The sequence below is a fragment of the Hemitrygon akajei genome, chromosome 9 (genome assembly GCF_048418815.1).
Source record: "Hemitrygon akajei chromosome 9, sHemAka1.3, whole genome shotgun sequence".
NCBI lineage: Eukaryota > Metazoa > Chordata > Chondrichthyes > Myliobatiformes > Dasyatidae > Hemitrygon > Hemitrygon akajei.
The window spans coordinates 46,261,130-46,282,635 of NC_133132.1; the positions used below are offsets into that span (position 1 = coordinate 46,261,130).

General features: G+C 39.7%; 1 protein-coding gene across 1 annotated transcript; it reads right to left on the reverse strand.

Annotated features, from left to right (window-relative positions):
- Nucleotides 1–474: 474 nt before the first annotated feature.
- Nucleotides 475–21,506, reverse strand: ppil6 (peptidylprolyl isomerase (cyclophilin)-like 6). The gene is made up of 8 exons (XM_073055344.1): nt 21,429–21,506; nt 15,407–15,502; nt 13,419–13,607; nt 9,364–9,426; nt 5,012–5,159; nt 2,660–2,716; nt 2,046–2,181; nt 475–603 (listed from the first exon to the last, which is right to left on the reverse strand). The coding sequence occupies exons 1-8, from the start codon at nt 21,504–21,506 to the stop codon at nt 492–494; spliced, it is 879 nt and encodes a 292-aa protein (XP_072911445.1). The 3' UTR covers nt 475–491.

Genomic DNA, 21,506 nt, shown 5'->3' on the forward strand with positions numbered 1-21,506 from the left:
CCTTCTCTTCACTAGCCTGCAGGTCACTCTTGGACAAAGTGTAGCCCCATCCACATCCCACAATCAGGGTCACTTGAAGTCATGGGAGCATGCGGTCGATGGTCATATCACAAGTCTTGGTTAGGCAACCACTGACGCCAAGACAGACAGTCTTTGAAGAGCAATGACTCAGGCCATCTGTCTTGTCAAGACCTGCCCGAAAGAACCACTTTGGTAGAAAAATTTGTCAAGAACAATCCTGGTCATGGAAAGAACATGATTGCCCACGTCATACAACATGGCACACGATGAATGAACAAAATTGCAGCTTATGATAAGGGTAATTGATTCTTTTCTGTTGTAGTGTATTTTCCTTATTCATTTATAGCATTAGTTGTTAATATTACAACAAAATAATTGCGTTTGAATTGTTTATATGGTGTAAGAAATATTTTATTGTGAGGAAGCCTGAATGGATAGTAATTTTAGGGAAAATAAAAGAGCAATAATACTTATGGAGAATAGTAACCACAATTTGTAATTTTACATTCCACGGTTGGTCTCTCATTATACGTGGGAACCACTTCCAGTTTATTAAGAACTTCCGTACCTGCTATCAGGTGTCTGTCAAAAAAACACAAGAAAAAATGAAGAACTATGGTTAACCATGGGTTATTTCAAATAATTTTTGGAATACTTGATATCTTAGGATATTTAAACTAAAAGGTTCTGTATGGTACAGGGGAGAAAGCTCAAGGTAAACAAGCATTTTTTATTTCCTTTAGGTTGTAAATTTCCAATTTTTTCTTGCTATTGTCTGCACAGGTAAATTTACTTGAAATTTTTCCATCTTTGTGTGCATGGCCCCTCAGCATGTCCTTAAATAGCTTTGGTATTTCTCACGACATAAAAGGGACTGTTTAATCAATGGAGACTGTTCTGGTTCACAGACCATTCCCGTCAGTCCTACTCCTCTTTCTATTTCCCCGAAACTTGTTCACTCTCTCACATGCCCACCAACCTCACTGATTCTCCCGCCACACAAGTACACCAAATACAATTTACCATGGATGATTGATTTGTCAGAGCATCCTTGAAACGTGGAAGGAAACCAGAGTGCTTGGAGTCCACACAGTTACCAGCAGAATATGCAAACTCTGGTTCAGGGTTGAAACTGGGGCACTGGAGCTCTGCAGGGTTACACCACTGTGTCTTTATCCTAGCTTGTGTTTATCATACCTTGACACCTTTTTAAACCAGGCAGTGTCCTCAATTACTGGCCTTCAACCTTTCCCGTAATTCCCAAGGGAAAATATATATATAATCCAATCCACTTCTGCAAGTTCAAAGTACATTTATTATCAAAGTACGTATGCATTATGCAACCTTGAGGTTCATCTCCTAACAGGCAGCCACAAAACAAGGAAACCCAAAAAAAACCATATATAAAAAAAGACTGCTGAACACCCAATGTGCATAGAGGGAAAAAAAGCACATAATGGCAATAAAAAAGAACCCATAAAAAAGACCGTCAAACACCTAATGCACAGAGAAAAAGAGCACCCCATGCAAATAATAACTGCAAGCAAATAATATTCTGACCTTAAGTCCACAGAGTCTCACAGTTCAGTGCAGAGCTGAGACATGAAGCAGTGATCTGAACAGGCCTGACCCTAGCCCTGACCTTTTCAATCTGCCCAGCACCTAAATCGCCAAACTTGCCTGAAACTAAGTCTGAGTTTATCTGACTATCCATGTGCATATAGATACAATTTTAAGAGCTAATCTTTTAAGATGGTCTGGAGTCACAGTTAAGGATGGCAGATTTTCTCCCCTGAAGGACATTAGCAAAGTAGGTTAAAACAGAACGAGGCTGACATTTCTAAATCTAATTTGGTATTTTAAATTAAACAAATTGTCAATTTGGTGTCTACAGGAATTAAATTTTCCATAATTTTTTCCCTAAAAATTGAAAACTCAAAACTAAAGTTATCAATATGAATAATTAATCTACAAAAATTTTCATTAAAGCAGCAGTACTCAGATAGGAAAAAGGAGAAACCTACCCAAAAGCTACAAATCTGGTATTCATCCAAAGCGTTGGTTGAAGTGTGATGTAGAACTGACTTCCATTAGTATGTGGCCCCTTGTTGGCCATTCCTAGGATTCCCCTTTTGCAGTGTGAGATAGCGAAGTTCTCATCTGGTAATATAAAGCAAATAACATGCATTATTTACTTTTGCTAATGTTCACTATGATCTAAATTGGAATCTAGCAATATCAAGCATTTCATATCAGGTGCTCTTTCTGCTTTGTGGTCAATGCTCTATATTAACACCAACCTGAACACCTCACTACTTCATCACCAGTTGTACTTATTATGGTAATACAATGGGAGAAAGACTGGCATTTTTTCATTAGCTTATGATTATCTCATTCCAAACTTTTGTCACCAGTTAATCTTTTCTGTACCCAACATTATTTAAGTCATGCACTTTTTATTTATTTATGTGTAATTCATTTGTAGGTTTTATTCTTACTTTCCTAAGTTATTATGTGTTAAATGTGCATTACGTGTATTACAGTGCTTTACACCCTGGTCCAGAGAAACACTGCCTTGTTTGATGGTATACATTTATATAGTTAAATAATAATAAACTTGACTTGATTTGACTTTTACCGTTAAAAGTTTTTCCATAAATAGACACTCCACCGTCTCCTCTATTTGATGGAACATCTGTAGTATCAGAAAAGAAAGATAAAAATATGAATAAAAGATAAAAATATAAACTTACTGAAGTCTGCCAGATTCAACTTTAACATTAAATGTGGCTTTATTTTCTTTTAACCTCCCTTGCTCCCTGGTCCATCCACCCACTTCATCGCTTCCAGCCCTATCATCAACTAACACACTCAAGACTCACCTATTCAATTCATATGGAAGCAGTAAAGGAAAAGGTTATTTTGCATCCTATTATTTTGTATAGTGAAGAGGGTTGACTGATGATCTTTTCATCACAGAGGTTTTGAGGACAAGCAACTCCAATATGATATAATTCCACATAGAAACTGGAAGTGTTTGATTTAATGCAAAACTAGGGTTATAAATACAAATAAATGAAACTAAAAAGGCATCAGGAGAGTTCAGAAAAAAAAGAGAAATCTCATCAAATGTTGCAAAATTTTTGAAGGGTTTGACAGGCTGGACATAGCAAGGTTGTTTGTCCTGACTGAGGAGCCTAGGACCAGGAAGCATAGTTTGAGAGTAAAAGATACAAAATATTCCTTCGCCCAAAGGCCTCTGGAGCTCAGTCATTCAAAATTGACCGACAGATTTCTAGATAATAAGGGAATTGAGGAAACTAAAGTGCTGGATAATGGTGGCAAGGTAGAAATGCCATGATCTTGATGAATCATGGGGCAGACTAGAAGGGATGAATGGCCAATTCCTGCTCTTATTTCTTATGTTCTTATATTTGTTGATTTTGTCCTTTAAGGAAGGTTGGAAGAAGACTTGCTTCCATCAAAGTTCTGTGATAATTACTGTCAATGTGTGATCCACATAATCTGTTAGAATTGCAATAGGAAGTGCTGGAAGTGGTGGATGGGTAGTTAGTATGGAGAAAGTGAACACCTCCCATTGTTTTCACTAGGCCTCTATTTGCTCCTAAAGATACACACAGCTCTCAGTCCTGGCTAAAAGCTTCTTCTCTACTTTGATTGCTCCCAGAGCAGTAAATCCCAGCAATCAGATATGTTATATTTTATCAGAGGCCTTGAGAACTTCCTTGAAATGTTTCCTCTGTTTTCAATGCAACATTTAGTAGTTATGGAGCTCAGTGTAGAGTACCTGTTTCTGGAGACTGGTGTTGGGCATGCTAACTATTTGGCCCATCAATGACACACGCTGAGAGTACTTAAAGCCATGAAGTTAGTGGCATTGGCCAGGAGATGACACTGATATTGGTTTGTCTATCCAGCCAGTGAGTGTGGAGGAACTTGCAGAGACTCTACCTTTCCAGTGCTTTGAGGTGTCTGCTGTAGGCAGCCTATTTAGCTGAAGAGGATTGGAGAATGTGAATCTCTCCTCCAAGGAAATCTCAGCAATTCAGTTAGAAGGAGAGATTGAATAAATAAGCTGGTTCTGTTTTCCCTAGAGCAGAGGAGGCTGAGTTATAACCTGATAGAGGAATACTAAATTATGAGGGAGACTGGGTAGACTGGAAGAATCTACCTCCCTTGATGGGATGGCCACAACAAGAACACATAGACACAGAAGGTGATTGGTGTCTGGAATGTACTGCCTGAAGAGATGGCCGAGGAAATTTCTCTCCAAAGTTTAAGAATAAATTTAACTGCTAAGGTGTAGAAGGCTATGGACCTGATGTAGGTGAATGGAATTAGTATAGATAGGTGGATGACAGGCTATGGATAGGTAATGTCACCCAGTTGCCTAACTCATGTCTCCCACAGCAAATCCTTTGGTTGAAGAAAGGTCGGTGAGCCCCTGGTGGGCAAAAGAAATGAGTTGATAACATAAAAATCAGCCTGAAGAAATTCAAATAAAACCTAAAAAGTGGGAAAACATTGCATCCAACAGATACACCTGGAGGAACTTTGTTCAGCAGGGAGCTCCTCTGTGCCGCGGCTGCAAAAGGAGAGACTGAACAATCAAAAGATCCAATCACTAACCACTTACTCATGCTCACACTGCACCAGAAAATGTAGATCCCAGATCAGCCGCTACAGTCACCTGAACACCCACCAATAGATAACTCCTTAGGCAAACGTCATGCTCGACTCAAATTGATCGCACGACTACTAGATACTGTAGGTGGTGTGATCTGTATAGATGTCAAGTTTCTTCGCTATGTGATTATAGTTGTTTGGAGTCTTTCTACCACATCATATAAACCGTAATACTTACGCATGATGTGGTTTTAAACAGCCGTGGCTACTCCAGCAGTGTAGTATTCTGATCAAGCTGACTCAAATGGTAAAATCAAGTTCTAAAATTAGCTTTCTGTCTCACCTCCCCCTTGAATCCAACCATTCTTCACCAGTCTGTGAAATATTGTTCCTTTATAACAAGGTTGTGAGTCTGTAGGCGAAGAGCTTGCTTCTGCTGTGCACAAGCCCGCAAAGTTCTTGCACGTTTTTGGACAAATATCTGTAAAAAGCTTTGAATATACATCAATTTATTATTAGTAGACTGATCATAAATATAAGCTTCGGTCTCTCCAAAGAGAAAAAAATTTCTGATTGAAACTACTTAACACCACTAAAATATTTTGCTCTCCTGTAACTATTTCAAATGTAAAAAAAAATCATACTCAGTATTAAGAGCCTAGAAACAGCAGTGTGAATCATTGGCTTCAGTCAAATTAAAGGCCAGGTCATGGGAAGAACTTTGTTTCTCTTCAAAGTAAAACCAAGGGATTTTCTGTGATCACAAGAACACTTCTTCAGTACTCTGCCACATAGCCTAGACACAGAGAGACACAGCAGACTGCAGATGTGGGAATCTGGAGCAACAAACCATCTGAGGGAGAAACTCAGTTTAGCCTAGATTTTAGTATTAGTTTCTGTTGAGTGGGATTTGAACTCACTTCCTATTGAATTAGTGGCCAGTGGCAATTCAATAAAGCTAAATGATTTGGTGGGTACAGTACAATTGGAATTACCATTCTTGCATTAGATGAGAACAATGAACATGGATAGGTGACCTATTGCTGACTGTTAGCCACTGATCCCAATTGAGATGTTTTATGTACAGATTTCAGAGCAATCTCAGATTCTACCTCCTAACATACCTTCTACATTCAGGTATTATACCTTAAGATTATACAGTACAGTACATTGCTTTCACAGACTTAGTTTGTCTTACCATACTCCACAGCCAATGAAGGCAATGGTATTGACTGAGTGGTAAATATTAACAAGTTCACTGGATTAACTATCCTCTCTTCTTCAAGATGGTGCCATGCCATCTTTTACATTCACCCAAGAGGCAGTTTTCTTTTTGATATCTCATTCATCCTGAAGGCTCAGCACTTCCTCAGTACTGCACTGAAGTGTCAGCCTCGATTTTTGTGCTGAAGTAATTGGAGGGAAGCCACAACTATCCAAGAATGCAGCCAAATCAGATGGAGAGATGAATGCTGTTGTTTTCTGTGACATAACATACCAAGGCTTCATAACGGGTATACTTTGGAAGCTCCCATCACGATACATTAAGCTGTGAGCATGCTATATTGGCGCCAGAATCAAGGCGATACTTGCAGGCTTCCCCCAGTACATCCTCGGACTACGTTGGTTGTTGACGCAAATGATGCTTTTCACCGTATGCTTCATAGAACATAGTACAGTATAGCATAGTACAGCCACTTCGCACCACAAGTTTGTGCTGACCTTTTAACCTATTTTAAGATCAATTTAACCATTTTCTCTCTCGTAGCCGCCCCATTTTTCTATCATTGATGTGCCTATCTAAGAGTTTTTAAAAAATGTATCTAATGTACTTACTTCTACCACCGCCTGTGGCAGGGCATTCCACCCACCCACCAATTTGTGTAAAAACCTACCTGATATCCTCCAAATACTATTCCTCTAATCTCCTAACAATCACGCCCCCTCACATTAGCCATTTCTGCCCTGGGAAAAAGTCTGGGGTTATCTACTGGATCTACACCTCTGATCATGTTGTACACTTCTATCAAGTCATCTCTCATTCTTCTTCGCTCCAAAGAGAAAAGCCCTGGTTGGTTCAATCTATCCTCATAAAGTACATTCTCTAATCCAGGGAGCGACATGGTAAATCTCTACTGCACCCTCTCTAAAGCTTATAATGATGCGACCAGAATAATACTGCAGGGTTTTATAGAGTTCCAACATTACCTTGCAGCTCTTGAACTCAATCCCCTTATTAATGAAGGCCAACACACCATATGCTTTCTTAACAACCCCATCAACTTGTTCGACAACTTTGAGGGATCTATGGATGCAGACCCCAAGATCTCACTTTCCTTCCAACATTGCTAAGAATCCTACCATTAACCCTGTATACTGCCTTCAAATTTGACTTTCCAAAACGAATTGTTTCACACTTTTCTGCATTGAACTCAATCTGCCACTTCTCAACCTAGGTCTGCATCCTGTCAATGCCCTGTTGTAACCTACAACATGATCCACAACTCCACCAACCTTTGTGTCATCTGCAAACTTACTAACCCACCCTTACACTTACTCGTCTAAGTCAGTTATGAAAATGAAATGTAAATATGACAAGTAAAGCTAATCAAATCTCAAATCTTCACCAACTTAGAATTACCAGGGTTCTAAAGATCTGTGAGTGAACTCCACACTTGTACTTGCTCTCCCTTTTCCCTCCCTCCTGTTTCACTCAAAGCCTGAAAAATTCTTGAGCCAATAAGTGGCAGCTGTTAGACTGTCTGCTGTGGGGATCAGTCAATGCAGACACTAAGCACACATGAAGCGGGACAAACTGGCTGATCTGAAATATTTGACAAATCTGGGAAACATGCTTTATGTGAGTCAATGCATTTAAACTTAAGTAGTTCTCAGGTTCAAGTTTATTGTCATCTGACTATACATATATACAACTAAATGAAACAGCGTTCCTCCGGAACCACGGTACACTCACACAACATATATCACACACAGCACATAAATAAAACATTATACTATAAGTTAATAAAATATAATTCAAAATGCATGTAGTAAAGTGCAGCACAGGTAAAAAGTAAACAGCACGCTGTTCTAGTGATGAAACCTCGGTAACGGCAGGGTATTCATTAGTCTCACAGCCCGAGGGAAGAAGCTGTTGCAGGTCTAGTCCTGATGCTTCTGTAGCTCCTTCCTGAGGGTAGTGGGTCAAAGAGATTGTGGGATGGGTGGTAGAGATTCTCAACACTGCTTTGGGCCATTCACTGCAATGCTCCCGGTAAATGTCACAAGTGAGTGATGGAAACCCAATGATACTCTCGGTGGTTTTTACTGCCCTCTGTAGGGTCTTGTGGTCTGACACCTTGCAGCTTTCGTATCGCACAATGACGCAGCTAGATAGGGCTGCTGTAGAAGGCTGTTAGAATGGGGATGGGGAGCCTTGCACGCCTCAGCCTTCTCAGAAACTCCTGTGTCTTTTTGACTAGTGAGGAGGTGTGGGTCCAGGTTGGGTCAATTGTTATGTGTTCACCAAGGAATTTTCTCTCTCTCCACGGCACAGCCATTGATGTGCAATGGAGAGAGGTCAACCTGTGCCTTCGTGAAGTCCACAATCATCTCTTTTGTCTTGTTCACATTGAGACTCAGGTTGTTGTTCTCGCCCCATTTGACTAAACTCTCTACCTTCTCTGCATGCCAACTCATCACTGTTGCCAACCACTGTAGTATCATTAGCGAATATGACGCAGTTTGAGATGAATCTGGTAGTACAGGTGTGAGTCAGCAGCGTGAACAGCAGCGGGCTGAGCACACAGCTCTGGGGTCACCAGTGCTCAACGTGATGGAGCTTGAGTTGTTGCCGCCAACTCGGACTGACTGAGTTCTTTCCATCAAGAAGTCCAAAATCCAGTTGCAGAGCGGGGCGTTGAGTCTGAATGAGGACAGTTTACCCACCAGCCTCTGTTAGTGTTAAATGCTAAGCTCAAGTTGACGAACAATATTCTAGTGTACAAGGCATCGTTATCTAGGTGGGACAGGACAGAGTGGAGAGCACAAGCTATGGCATTATCAGTAGACCAGTTTGAGTGGTAGATGAACTAGAAAGGGCCCAATGTAGCTGGAAGGTAGGATTTTATACGATCCACTACCAGCCCCTCAAAGCACTAAATGATCGTTGAAGTCAGTGCTACTGGGTGGTAACCATTCAGGCCAGTTACTGTTGCTCTCTCAGGTACTGAAATGATAGAGGCTGTCTTGAAGCCTGCAGGGAAAGTGGACTGTTTCAGAAAGACATTAAAGATGTCCATTAAGACATTTGTTAGCTGGGCCACACAGTCCCTCAGCACCTGACCAGGTATGTTGTTTGCCCCTGCAGCTTTGTGTGTGTTTACCCAGGGAAAGGCCCTCCTCACCTTGGCTGTGGCCAGACAGGGTGCCTATTCCTCAGGAGGAGAGTGGGCCTTTGTCAATGTCACATCATTCAATTGGTCCAACTGTGCATAGAAAGCATTCTAAAAGTCTAATTACAGTTAAAATGTAGCAATTATAGTATACATGTACCTAAAAATATTTTGAATGGAAAATGTATTGCTTTCATTGGAATTGCACCAGCAGACAACCTTATCACGTTTAACATGGCCAGTCTTCCCTGTGAATTCTGAAGGTAGGAGGGTAGAAAACAACTTATAATGCATTCCTTACCTCAAAGAGTAATCGCCCTACAGGTTGCTGATCAATAGAAATCTCCATGTAAACAAACGTGTGCTACAGAAAACAAAGACAACCAGTAAAACATTAAGTCAATACAAGTAAGATCTCTATTGAAGATAAAGAAGCTTGGTTAGATTGATCATTTTTGTTGCAAAGAGGGCAAAGAAACAGGAAAGATGATGGAAAACAAATGCTGAGGAGTGAACTTACAGTGGGGATCACGTGTAAAGCATTGGATCTGCTCAGTGTAGAAGGTGTGCTGAATCAAGACAGGAAGACAGCTGACATAAAATTTACTTAAGGAAACACTGTAATTCATATACTTGAAGTAAAAATTATATATCATGCACAGAACTGAGCAAATTTAATCAGACATTCATTGCTCAGCTTTTTTCTTCACAATGGATGTGGTCATCACAGGTAAAGTCACAATAAAAGTCAGAATCAGTCAGGTTTAACATCACTAATATATTTCACAAAATTTAGTTGTTTTGCAGCAATAGTATACTGCAATACATAATATTTTTAAAAATAGTATAAATTACAATAAGGAATATATTTTTAAAAATTGAATTAAATAAGTAGTGCAAAAAGAAAGCAAAAAAAGGTAGTGTGTATGGGTTTGTTGTCAGTGTGATGCCCACCACTTTTTGGATTATAATGGTTTTGGTGATAACTGTGTGAATTACAAGACCATTTGGGAGGGGCAATTTAAAACAAAATCCCATTGCTCTGAATGTGGATTAAATTATATGCCAGAGTAGGTTAGGACTTCATATTGCATGAGTTTGACATTTGTTACAAAGTGATAATCTCTTGGTAACTATCACTGCTTTTTAAAAAAATCCAGATTAAGTTACTGATTTGAAGTAAATTAATTTAATTTACTGATTTTAAATACGGTTGGTCAGATTTCTAGTTATGTCTCTGGATCTTTGGTCCAGAACTCCAGATTACCAATCCACCACCCTAACCACTCCAGTACCTGGACCAAGTTAAGGAAAGTTCAAAATGATGCAGGCCAAAGGCCACTGACAAGAAAATAGCTCGGAGAGAAAGAATGAAAATGAAAATCGTGCAAACACGTTGAAATTGCCACAGGTTGTCTAGAATGATAAAGCAGGCTGGCAGCATCAGAATTTATCAATAAAATATTCACGAATCCAATATAGATATGCTTGTAAAGCTTTAAATGTGACTCCAAAAAATTCAGATTTTCTATTTAAGTCTGGCACTGCGGTGGGATCATATCTGGAGAGTCTTCTCTAGCCTCACTGTTGTTTTAAGTGCCACAGTATCAACATAATTCTCACAGTTTAGGGGAGCCCACTTTTAAAATGTGCACCAATAACTGAGCGTGGTTTCTGATCATGGTACTTGAGAGAAGTTCAGGATGGAATTGCTTCAGTGGGTTGATGAAGGAGAGGGCAGAGGCTAAGGAAGGATTAGGGAGAGCAGGAGGATAGAATACAGAACCATACCAATGTACTATATGGCAGTGATCCACCATTCTCCTGGCAGAGGTCCCAACACACCAAAGACACTAAAACTTTGACAAACTTCTATACATGTGTCGTGGAGAGTATATTGATTGGCTGCTTCACACCCTGGTATGGAAACACCAATGTCCTTGAATGGAAAATCGTGTAAAAAGTAGTGGATACAGCCAGTCCATCATGGGTAAAGCCCTCCCCACTATTGAGGATGTCTACATTAAACACTGATGCAGGAAAGCAGCATCCATTTTCAGGGGCCTCAACCACCTAGGACCTGCTCTCTTCTTGCTGCTGCCATCAGGAAGAAGGTACAGAAACTTCAGGACTCGCACCACCAGGGTCAGGAATCGTTATTACCCCTCAACCATCAGGCTCTTGAACCAAAGGGACAACATCACTCGCCCCATCATTGAAATGTTTCCACAACCTATGGACTCACTTTCAAAGACTCTTCATCTTAGGTTCTCAATACTTACTGCTTATTTATTATTATTATTTCTTTCTTTTTGCATTTGCATTGCTTGTTGACTTTTGCACAATGGTTGAACACCCAGGATGGTGCAGTCTTTCATTGATTCTGTAATGGTTATTACTCTATTATGGGTTTGTTGAGTATGCCCACAAGAAAATGGATCCCATGGTGACATATATGTGCTTTGATAATGAATATACTGTACTTTGAAGCTTTGAACTTTGAATTGAGCAATGGTAAAATACCTGGAGTTCTAGAAATGGCTTGGAACTTGTTCTCGATATCACAAATGATTAAGGTTGAAGGCTAACAGAATACATTTGACATTGTTGGATTATGGTGCAGAATTGTTAATTGTCTGTAGTTTAACTTATGCTTGCTTGTATTTTTTTGTAATCATCAATATATGTGTAACTGTTCATTGAATTTTCCAGTCAATGCAGTATAGCTGCTTCCGTATTTCTCTAGAAGCTTCTTAGGTTTTCTGCAGCAGGTGTCACGCCACTTGAATCTGGCTATTTTATAGGTTCATTGTTATCACTGGGTTGTTGTAATCTTTTTAGACAAAGCTATAGTAGTTTTTCTATAAGGTGGTTATAACTTCTTTGTTCTCTCTCTTTTTTGAAGTTCTTGTAATGCCTACAAGCGATAAGTTTTATGCCCCATTCTTGACTTCCGAAACTCTGGACTGCAAAGTCACCAGGATCCACCAGATAGAAATCTCTCTCCATTGTTCAGATCTTACAATTAAGGCAATGAAGCAGAAAATGCTGAAAAAGGGTGTGAAGCTGCTGATTCTAGAATGGTGAAATGTGCCTCGTCAGAGGATGAGATGCTGATGCTCAAGCTTAACTTCATGCATCATTAGAAAAGTGCAGGAAGTCAAGGACAGTGAGGTCAGAATAGCAATTGGATTGGAGGATTACAATGATAAATGTGACCCTAGTCACTTTAAAGGTTGTATTTCAAAAACTTGCTGCGAACAGGATTTGTTTTACTTCACCAGGGAGAGTCCAGTGATTCCCAGAGATTCTATCTGGGAGAATCGTCCGGAGGTAAATTCAGATTTTTCTGTATGAAGTTAGTCAACAGTGCAGAACCATGGCCAAATATTGTCGCAGAGTCATTCAGCTCAATACTGACCTGTCAGGTGCCAGAGTGAGGAAGTTGTACACAGGTCATATGGTTTTCCATAACAATGCCATCTGGGGAAACTAATTTCTACTTAAAAACAAAGTGCTCCACCCAGTATGTACTATTGACTGTCAAGGTACTTACGGGTTGGTTTGTTATGGGTATGGGGCTGGGAAGGAGTCTTCTCAGTGGATTTCCAGGAATATTTGCAATCAAATTAAGTTCCATCTTTAATTGTTAACTGACAGTTCTCTCCACAGACTGAAATCCTGGCTGGCGAGTCCATCTTTTCCTGATACTCAATCTTTGTACTGCTAACAACCATGCACCCTAGTCTCAGTGCAAGTAAATACGCATTTTAAGGAATTCAGTCTCCATAGAATTTATCTTCATTAATTTTGGAAAACAAAAATTCTGCTTCCCTCTTTTACCTCTTGTTTTCTGCTTGTCTATTTTTTCAACATCTTTTGCCAGGCACTGGTAATTTTTTTTCTCTCACTTTTTTTCTACATTAAGTAATGCCACTATTGATCAGGATTTGGCAAGGTTCTGAAAAGTGTAATAACCAAAATACCTTTAGTTTAAATTCGTTAAAAAAGCTGCCATTACATGTATGAATAATATTACAAAGGTAAAGGGTTATTTGGAAAATATTGACAGGCTAGTCAAAGAAACCAAAACAGTGAACAGGATGAGAATGCAACATAAACACCAAAGCCAATAACTCAAAACAAGAACAGGTCTGGGATGCACTGTTCCATCTGTTCAATACAAAAATTTACAGATACTGTTATCATTACTAATTGGAAGTTGCACATATTTTCAACCTTTTTGGGCTCCTCTTCATTAATTTTAAACTCATCTTATTTGACATATGAACAGAGCACACGGATGACTTACTCAAGAATCTCGCGTAAACATGCTGAGGAAACACTGGGACTCACCTTGGTGTCCTTCAAGTATTTTGAATAAAAATCACTGGCTATTGCTTCATACAGCAGTTTAGGTCTGTAATCTATGTAGCTGAACTCAGCAGTTACCCACTCCAGGAAATCTTTCTCATCACCAAGGAGCTGACCATTGAGAAAGCACATGATGCAAGAACTGAAGCCCCAGATATCACTTCCTCTCTGCTGTGTAAACAGAATAATTACATCATAACTTCCTCAGTGCTTTACTAAAGTAAAATACTGTGCTAATGGGGAACCATCCTAATAACATATTTTTCATATAATACAAATTGTACAAAATTACAGATGGCCATTCTATCCATCTACCTGTTCCCGTCAAATGTTTTAATTATTCCAATATACCTCCAAAGGATCGTGATAATCCAGGATTACAGGACCAGTGCATGGCACCCATCCATACACCTGAATTTGATCGTCCATACGTCTGAACCCGAACTACTCTGACTGTACGGCTTTAACTGACTTTATTATGGATCAAATTGAAGATGTTACAAATGTCTGAAGAATCCTTAGAATTGGCATCTGTGGAAGTTCCCACTTTAGGGTTAAAGGCAGAAAATGCAGGAACCACTCAGCAGCTCAGATAATATCTGTGGGAAAATATATAGTTAATGCTTCAGGACAAAAACTCCTTGACATTGTTGAAACATTAACTTCTTTTTTCCCAATCTTTTTTTTATGATTTGTTAAGAGGAGTTGTGGTTTTTTTGATTATACTGTATATATAACAGCGCAATATTATACCTATTTGATTTTGACAATATATACTTTTCTTTATTGCTGTTTATATGTCTTTTTGTATTACCTGTTTGCTAAGCTTCTCCTCTGACTTGTATATTTTTTTTACTGGAAATCAATAAAAAGATTGAAAATGAAACATGAACTTTTTTCCTCTTTCCACAGATGCTGCCTAGCTGGGCCTGAGCTTCTAATATTCCAATATTTTCTGTTTAGTTTCAGATTTCCAGCATCAGCGTTTTTTCTTAATCCCTACTTTTGATCGTTAGGTAGTGTCTCATTATGATGTCCCAACTCAAAATATGATTTCATTTTCATGCATAATGAGTGTTAATGACCGATTGACTTCTCCAGGTGAGCGGAGAGAAAGGCTAGCTCTTTGTCAACTCTTACCAATGGGAATTTAGACTGACTGACCAAGCTTCCCAATGTCTGGAAATTACTGAGAACTTCTTCCCTTAAACCCGTAAAAATAAGGATTAAAGAATATGTAAAAATAAACTCCACATTTTGCACGATCAGAGATGTTCTTCTGCACACCACTGTTGTAACATGCGGTTATTTGAGTTACTGTTGCCTTCCTGTCAGCTTGAACCAGTGTATCAATTTTCCTCTAATCTCCCTCCTTTGCCCACAGAACTGCTGCTCACTGGGTGTTTTTTGTTTTTCACTCTATTCTCTATAAACTTGAGTCCTGAAGATGGGTCTAGGAGCGAAACATCAGTTGTTTATTTATTTTCATAGATGCTGCCTGATTTGCTGAGTTTCACCAGCATTTTGTTTGTGTTACTTAAAAATGCATTTGTTCCTGGAATTTTGGGTCACAATTTGGCCCTGGATTGTGTTTTATGCCTATGGTCCTTTGACAGACTGGCATTCTAAAGTTTTCAGCCGTTAGCACCTGTGATGCTATGCTGTTAGGAACTTGTAACTTTGCAAGCTCTTGGAAAAGCTCCACCACTTACTCATCCCACAGAGTTCCCATTGATCAGGCAGGACAATGTAAATCTGGATTTCAGTCTACCTACAGGCTGCTTCACTGCAATCCTGCTAAAAATCACAGACTGAACTGTGTATTTTAGGGGCTCTAATTTTTCAGGACTTTAAGGAAAAAAAATCATTATTCAGAAAGGAAGAGTCACTCACAACCAAGTAATAGGTATTCTATTGACACAAATACATACTTAAAAGTTTTTTTTAAATAATAAAAAAACCTTGAATACCTTCTTCATCTCAGCCAGGTAGGTGTCCCATGCAAATTCTAAAAGTGGCCGTATCACTGGCTCAGCCAAACGTAAAGGAAATGTCAGCCTCAGCTCCTATGTAGAAAGAATAACTTGAAAGAATAACAATTTAGAAAGAATAAATTTAATTTTTTTTCTTTCAGCCTATTTTTCCACACTTTTCCATACATTCCAATACCTTTTTTGAAGAAAGCATCCAGATTACCACCAGATTTATCTTGGTCTAATTTATGGTTACGTTCATCTCTTGCAGATTTATAAGAAATAATTATTTCAACACTATAAAATTTAATAATAGAAAACTCAGCTAGATGACCAATAATGTTACCACAGCCTATCCTTAAGATTAAACGCTTTCTAATGTCACCTGTGTTCTTCTGGGGAAGTATCTCTCCCAAAGTGTGAGCCCAGATGTCTATGTAATTCTCTCTTAAAGAAAGGAAAGAGGCAGAAGAAGGGAAATTATAGGCTAGTTAACATGTTATATGTAAATGATTTGGATGATAATTGATGGCTTTGTGGACAATACAAAGATACAGTAGGTGGAGAAGCAGGTAGAGTTGAGGAAGCAGAGTCTACAGAAAGACAGATTAGGAGAATGGGCAAAGAAGTGGCAGATGGAATATAGTGTAGGGAAGTATCTGGTCATGCACTTTGGTAGAATGATTTAGGCATAGACTTTTTTCTAAACAGAGAGCGAATTCAAAAATCAGAGGTGCAAAAGGACTTGGAAGTCCCTGTGCAGGATTCCCTAAAGGTTAATTTGTAGGTTGAGTCGTGGTAAAGAAGGCAAATACAATACTAGCATTGATTTCACGAGGATTAGAATATAAAACCAAGGTTGTAATGCTGAGGTTTTATCAGTTTAAGGTCAAGTTTAATGGTTGTTCAGCTAAACACGAATACCCCTGAATACAGCCAAACAAAACAGATGCAAAGCACAGTACCAAAAGTCATACAAAGCACAAGGCATTTCTATATAGAACATATATCAGTAAAATGCAGTCACACTAAAAAAATATATAGTCCAAGTTCCTGAGTCCATGAATTTTGCAGCAGTTGAACATGATACAGCTTGTCTTCTGCCGAGCGAACACTGGAGAGCAGCATTGACACCACGCCACAATGCGTCCGACACCTCCCTCCTAGAAGGCTGCAAACAGGTGACACTGCAGCTTGAGGTCTAGTCCTTGTTACAACTGAGGCCATGCAGCTTTTCCCTGCCGGTTCTGCCAATAAACTAGTGAACCAGATTTGCAGCATTCCACATTACAAAGAAAAGTGATTAAGCCCATCACTCGCTGTTAGACTGCACACTGATTCCAACACCTCTGTAGCAGGCAGCAACACGGTCTGCATCAAGTCCAGCTCCTTCACTTTTTCTGCCAATGAGCAACTCGCTGATGGGGTAGACCTGTAGTACTGTACCTTAAGTTTTTATGTCCAGCAAGGGCTTGTGATCTTAAGAAGTACTCTTAGAAAAGACATTAACACCTTTGGTTGGTCCCCTAATGGAAAAGGCACTGGTCAGATTGCACTTATGATATTGAAAGTAGTTTTGGACCCCTTGTCTAAGAAAGTAGGTACTTGCATTGGAGAGCTTCCAGAGGAGGTTCACAAGAGTAATCCCAGGAATGAAAAGGTTAACATATGAGGAGCATTTGATTGCTCTGGGCCTGTACTTGCTGGATTTTTGAAGAATGAGTGGGGATCTCATTGAAACCTAGCAAATATTGAAAGGACATGTAGAAGAGTATGTTTCCTATTGTTGGGGAGTCTGGGACCAGAGGACAAAGCCTCGGAATAGAAGGATATCCTTTTACTACAGAGATGAGGTGGAATTTCTTTAACCAGAAGGTGGTGAATTTGTGGAACTCACTGACACAAACAACTGTGGAGGCCAAGTCACTGGGTATGTCTAAAGCAGAGGTTGATAGGTTCTTTTTCAGTAAGGTAGTCAAATGTTACAGGGAAAAGGCAGGAGAATGGGTTGACATGGATATTAAATCAGCCATGATGGAATGGTGGAGCGGACTCAGGGCGTCAAATGGCCTAATTCTGCTCCTGTGGTCTTGTGGTCTAAATATTGTTCTCTCACGTCATTTTTGACAGGAAGTTCCATTATATCTATTAAGTTCCTTTTTCTGACTGAATGGACAGGATTGTACTCAGCTCAGACTCGCAGGTATATAGAGAAGTGCAGACCACATCCTCTCGTGGGTCAGCTCAAGTCCCACTTCTACGCTTCGTACTGAGACATGGAAATTGGAGATAAAGAGAAGGACAGATGCTGGTGCAACTGAATTCTGACCTCCTACCCTACCGCTGGACTCACCAGGTGTCCAGAACCAGATGTACTTCACAACCAGTTCCTCAGTACAATGCCTGACATGTCTGGCATAAATTGTCCCGTCAAACTTGAGTAAATTAGTAAATAACAATGTGGTTTCTTTTTTTTTCATAGTATGTTATGTTTTAATTAATTTCTGGTCATAGAAATATCGTTAAGTACATTTATTATTTTAAAAAACCATTTTAATATCTTAACTATTTAAACTGACAGATCAAAAGGCCTTTGTTAGAAACCTTCAGTTTTAGGCTTTAGCACCTGAGGCCTGTTGCTGCATGTCACCCTCTCTGCCCTACAGGACAACTCTAGCACACAGGCCTCCAGGTTGATCAACCCCACAGAGCCAGAAAAGTGTAGCCCTTGGAAAGGCTTGGGGTAGGAGTGGCCAGCAGGACCAATCAATCTAAATCCATTTGGCCTGTGTCTCTCTTTGCCTTTCCTATCTATGTCCAAATGCCTTTTAATATCTGTAATTATATTGGCATCTATTGTGTTCCTTAGCAGGAAGTTCCAGATAACCACTACCCTAAAGTAAAAGAAGTAATATGGTTGAGATTCATTTTCTTGCAGGCATTTACAGAAAATAAAATACAATAGAATTTATGAAAAACTATGCGTGAACAAAGACTGATAAACAACCATTATGCAAAATATGACAAATCGTGCAAATATATATTTAAAAAAAATGAGAACCTTAGTTTTAAAATCCTTGAAAGTGAGTCTGTAGGTTGTAGAATTATTTCAGCATTGTGGTGAGTGAAGTTTCCCATGATGGTTCGGAAGCCTGATGGTTGTAGGCTACTAACTATTCCTGAGCCTGGTGGTGTGGGACCTAAGGACCCTGTACTTTCTTCCTGATGGTAGTAGCGGGAGGAAAACCTGGCCTACCTATAGATAGTGGGAGTCCTTGATGATGGACGCTGCTTTCTTGTGACAATGTTTGTGGTATCCTCCACTTTCTGTAGACTTCTCTATTCTTGGTCATTGGTGCTTCATAGCTGTGATGCAACCAGTTAGGATACTTTCTAACATGCATCTATAGAAACTTTGTCAAAGTTTTTGATGACATGCCCAACCTATGCAAACTTCTAGGAAAGTAGAGGTGCTGTAACGCTTTCTTTGTTACAAGCTTGCCTCAGGTCAAATCCTCTGATATGCCAACACCAAGGAATTTAAAGCTACTGACCCTCCCCATTTCCATTCCCCGAATGAGAACTGTGACTCCGATTCATGGAACTCCAACTTCTTCCTGCTGTACTCAACTTTGGTCTTGCTGACACTGAGTGAGAGGTTGCTACTGTGGCACATTTAACCAGATCTTCAATCTCCCTCCCTCCATCTGGCCAACAACAGTAATTTCATCACTATGCTGACGGTCATTGTGGAGGAGATGTAGTTGCCAATTTGTACTGACCGGGGTTTGTAAGTGAAGAAATCGAGGTCTAGGTCCTGGAGCTTAGTGATGAGTTTTGATGGTATTGAATGCTGTAATCAGTGAAAATCATCCTGATGTATGCATCTTCATTGTCCAGGTGCTCCAGAGCTGAGTGAAGAGCCAATGAAATGGCATCTGTTGTTGACCTGTTGTGACAGTAGGTAAATTGTAATGGATCGATATCACTCCACAGGCAGGAGTTGCAATGCCCCAGGACCAATTTCTCAAAGCACTTCATCACAGTGGATATAGGTGCTACTGGACAAAAGTCATTGAGGCAGGCTACTACATTCTTCTTGGGCACCGATTGATGCTTGGCTAAAATAGGTGGATATGTATCTTAGATTGGCGAAGTGAGTGGTTGAAGATGTTTGTAAACACTCCAGACAGCTGATTAGCACAGAATTTCAGTACTCGGTCAGATACACCACCTAGGCCAGATGTTTTCTGTGGATTCACCCTCCTGAAGGATCTCACATCAGGCTCAGAAACTGAAATCACAGGGCTGTCGGTGACTGTAGGGGTTGGGGGGAGGTGGGGTGGGATAAGAGCTCTGTGTGAAAAAGTTACCCATCAGATCTTTAAATTTGCCCCTGCACAGCTTAAACCTGTGCTCTCTAGTTCAAGGCTCCCCACCCTAGCTAAAAGTATTTATCCTATCTATGCCCTTTATGATTTCATAAATCTCTATAAACTCATCCATCGGCCACCAACGTTCCAGTAAAGATAAAACCTACCTATTGAATCTCTCCATACCAGGAAACACCACCCATTAAATCTCTTCTGAACACTCTAGAATGCCACCACAGCCCTCTGCTTTACCCTCTTTTGCTGTAAGGAATAAAGCAAAGTTAGTAAGAGACTCAGAATCAATATCATTAGAGCACAAGAAGAAAGCTCGTCCATCAAGTTCTTGGTGGCTGTTTGTCAAGAAATTCAGAGAGTGTTGCTGCCAGAGCCTTATATTCTTTCTAAATTCAAATATTCATCCAACTTCCTTTTGAAAAACACAGTTCAAATATATTCCCCACAATCTAAGGCAGCGTACTCCCAGATCATAACTATATAAAGAATTTTCTCCTGTCTCTCCTGGATCTATTCAGTTACTTCTAATTAGTGTTGTCTGTTCTTGACCTTCCTACTAACAGCAACAATTCCTTGCTACTGAATCCTTAGCAACACTAAAAGATATAGGCTGATGTGGGCCAGTTAGATCAGGAGAAATAAAGATGAAAAATAGGGGCAAAGGGACAGAGGGAAAGTGGTTACTGGAAGTTTGAGAATTCATTGTTGATGCCTCAGGTTGGAGACAGCTCAGGTAGAATATGAGGTGTTATGTCCAGCTGGAACCTTAGTTGCCTGTGATCATCTTATAGAATTTGTCTTTTCCTGCTCTGTGTGACATGATTATACCAGGTTTTTAGTTGGTGTCCCATAGTTTTTGAATCATTCACCAATCTTGTGCAACACAGAAGTGCAGCTAGTTTTCTCACAGCTACAGAAATCCTGACCTCTGGTGTGATCTGTGAGGAGTTTGGGTGTTCTTCATGTGATTGCAGAAGTCTCTTATTTCCATTCACATTCAAACGTGCTGTAGGCTGGTAGTTAATTGGCCACCACAGATTGCCTCTAGTGTGTAGGGGAGTTTTCGTACTATGTCATGTAACACCATGGTCCTGAAAAACTGTTGTCTCATTTTCACTATGTACCAGCAGTTATGGTCGAAATGACAATAAAAGTGACTTGACTTGAGTGGTAGTATTTGGGGGAATTGATGGGAATGTGGGGAGAATTGATTGCAGAGAAAGTTACTGGAGGAATGAGATTGCTGTGTTAGCTGACAGATCTGATGGGCCAATATGAATTTATTTGTTATAAAGAAATATAGAAACAGGAAACTATTTGTCTGAATGATTGTCAATTTCTGCATGATGTGAAATCTACTATGCTTTTGCAAATCTCAAATTCTTGGCATCCACTGATACAGATCCTTTTCTCTGCTACAACCTCACAAACCAACAGTTCCATTCCTACAGTTTATCTTTTAACAGCAAATAGTAGTTGTAATAGTAATTGTACATATATCATTGTAAAACAAGTTGCTGTTTTGATTTGTAATACTGTCTTCATCCCATATTCCCTCTTGCAGATGCAATTTAGTATTTATGGATTGTAGCTCAACTTGAATCAAACAAATCAGTCAGAAATCAAATCACCTTAGCAGTTGCTGTCACAGTGTGAAATCGTGAATCTTCCAGCAGCCCCACCACCTCTAGCTGGAAAGGAGGATCCAT

Bases quoted from the DNA above. Each gene is read 5' to 3' on its own strand.
- ppil6 (XM_073055344.1), bottom strand. From the start codon at position 21,506: ATGGATCCTCCTTTCCAGCTAGAGGTGGTGGGGCTGCTGGAAGATTCA. The intron at 15,503-21,428 runs GTGATTTGATTT...CTTTCTACATAG, and splicing joins CTGTGACAGCAACTGCTAAG to GAGCTGAGGCTGACATTTCC. The intron at 2,717-5,011 runs GTGAGACAGAAA...CTGATACTACAG, and splicing joins TGGTTGGATTCAAGGGGGAG to ATGTTCCATCAAATAGAGGA.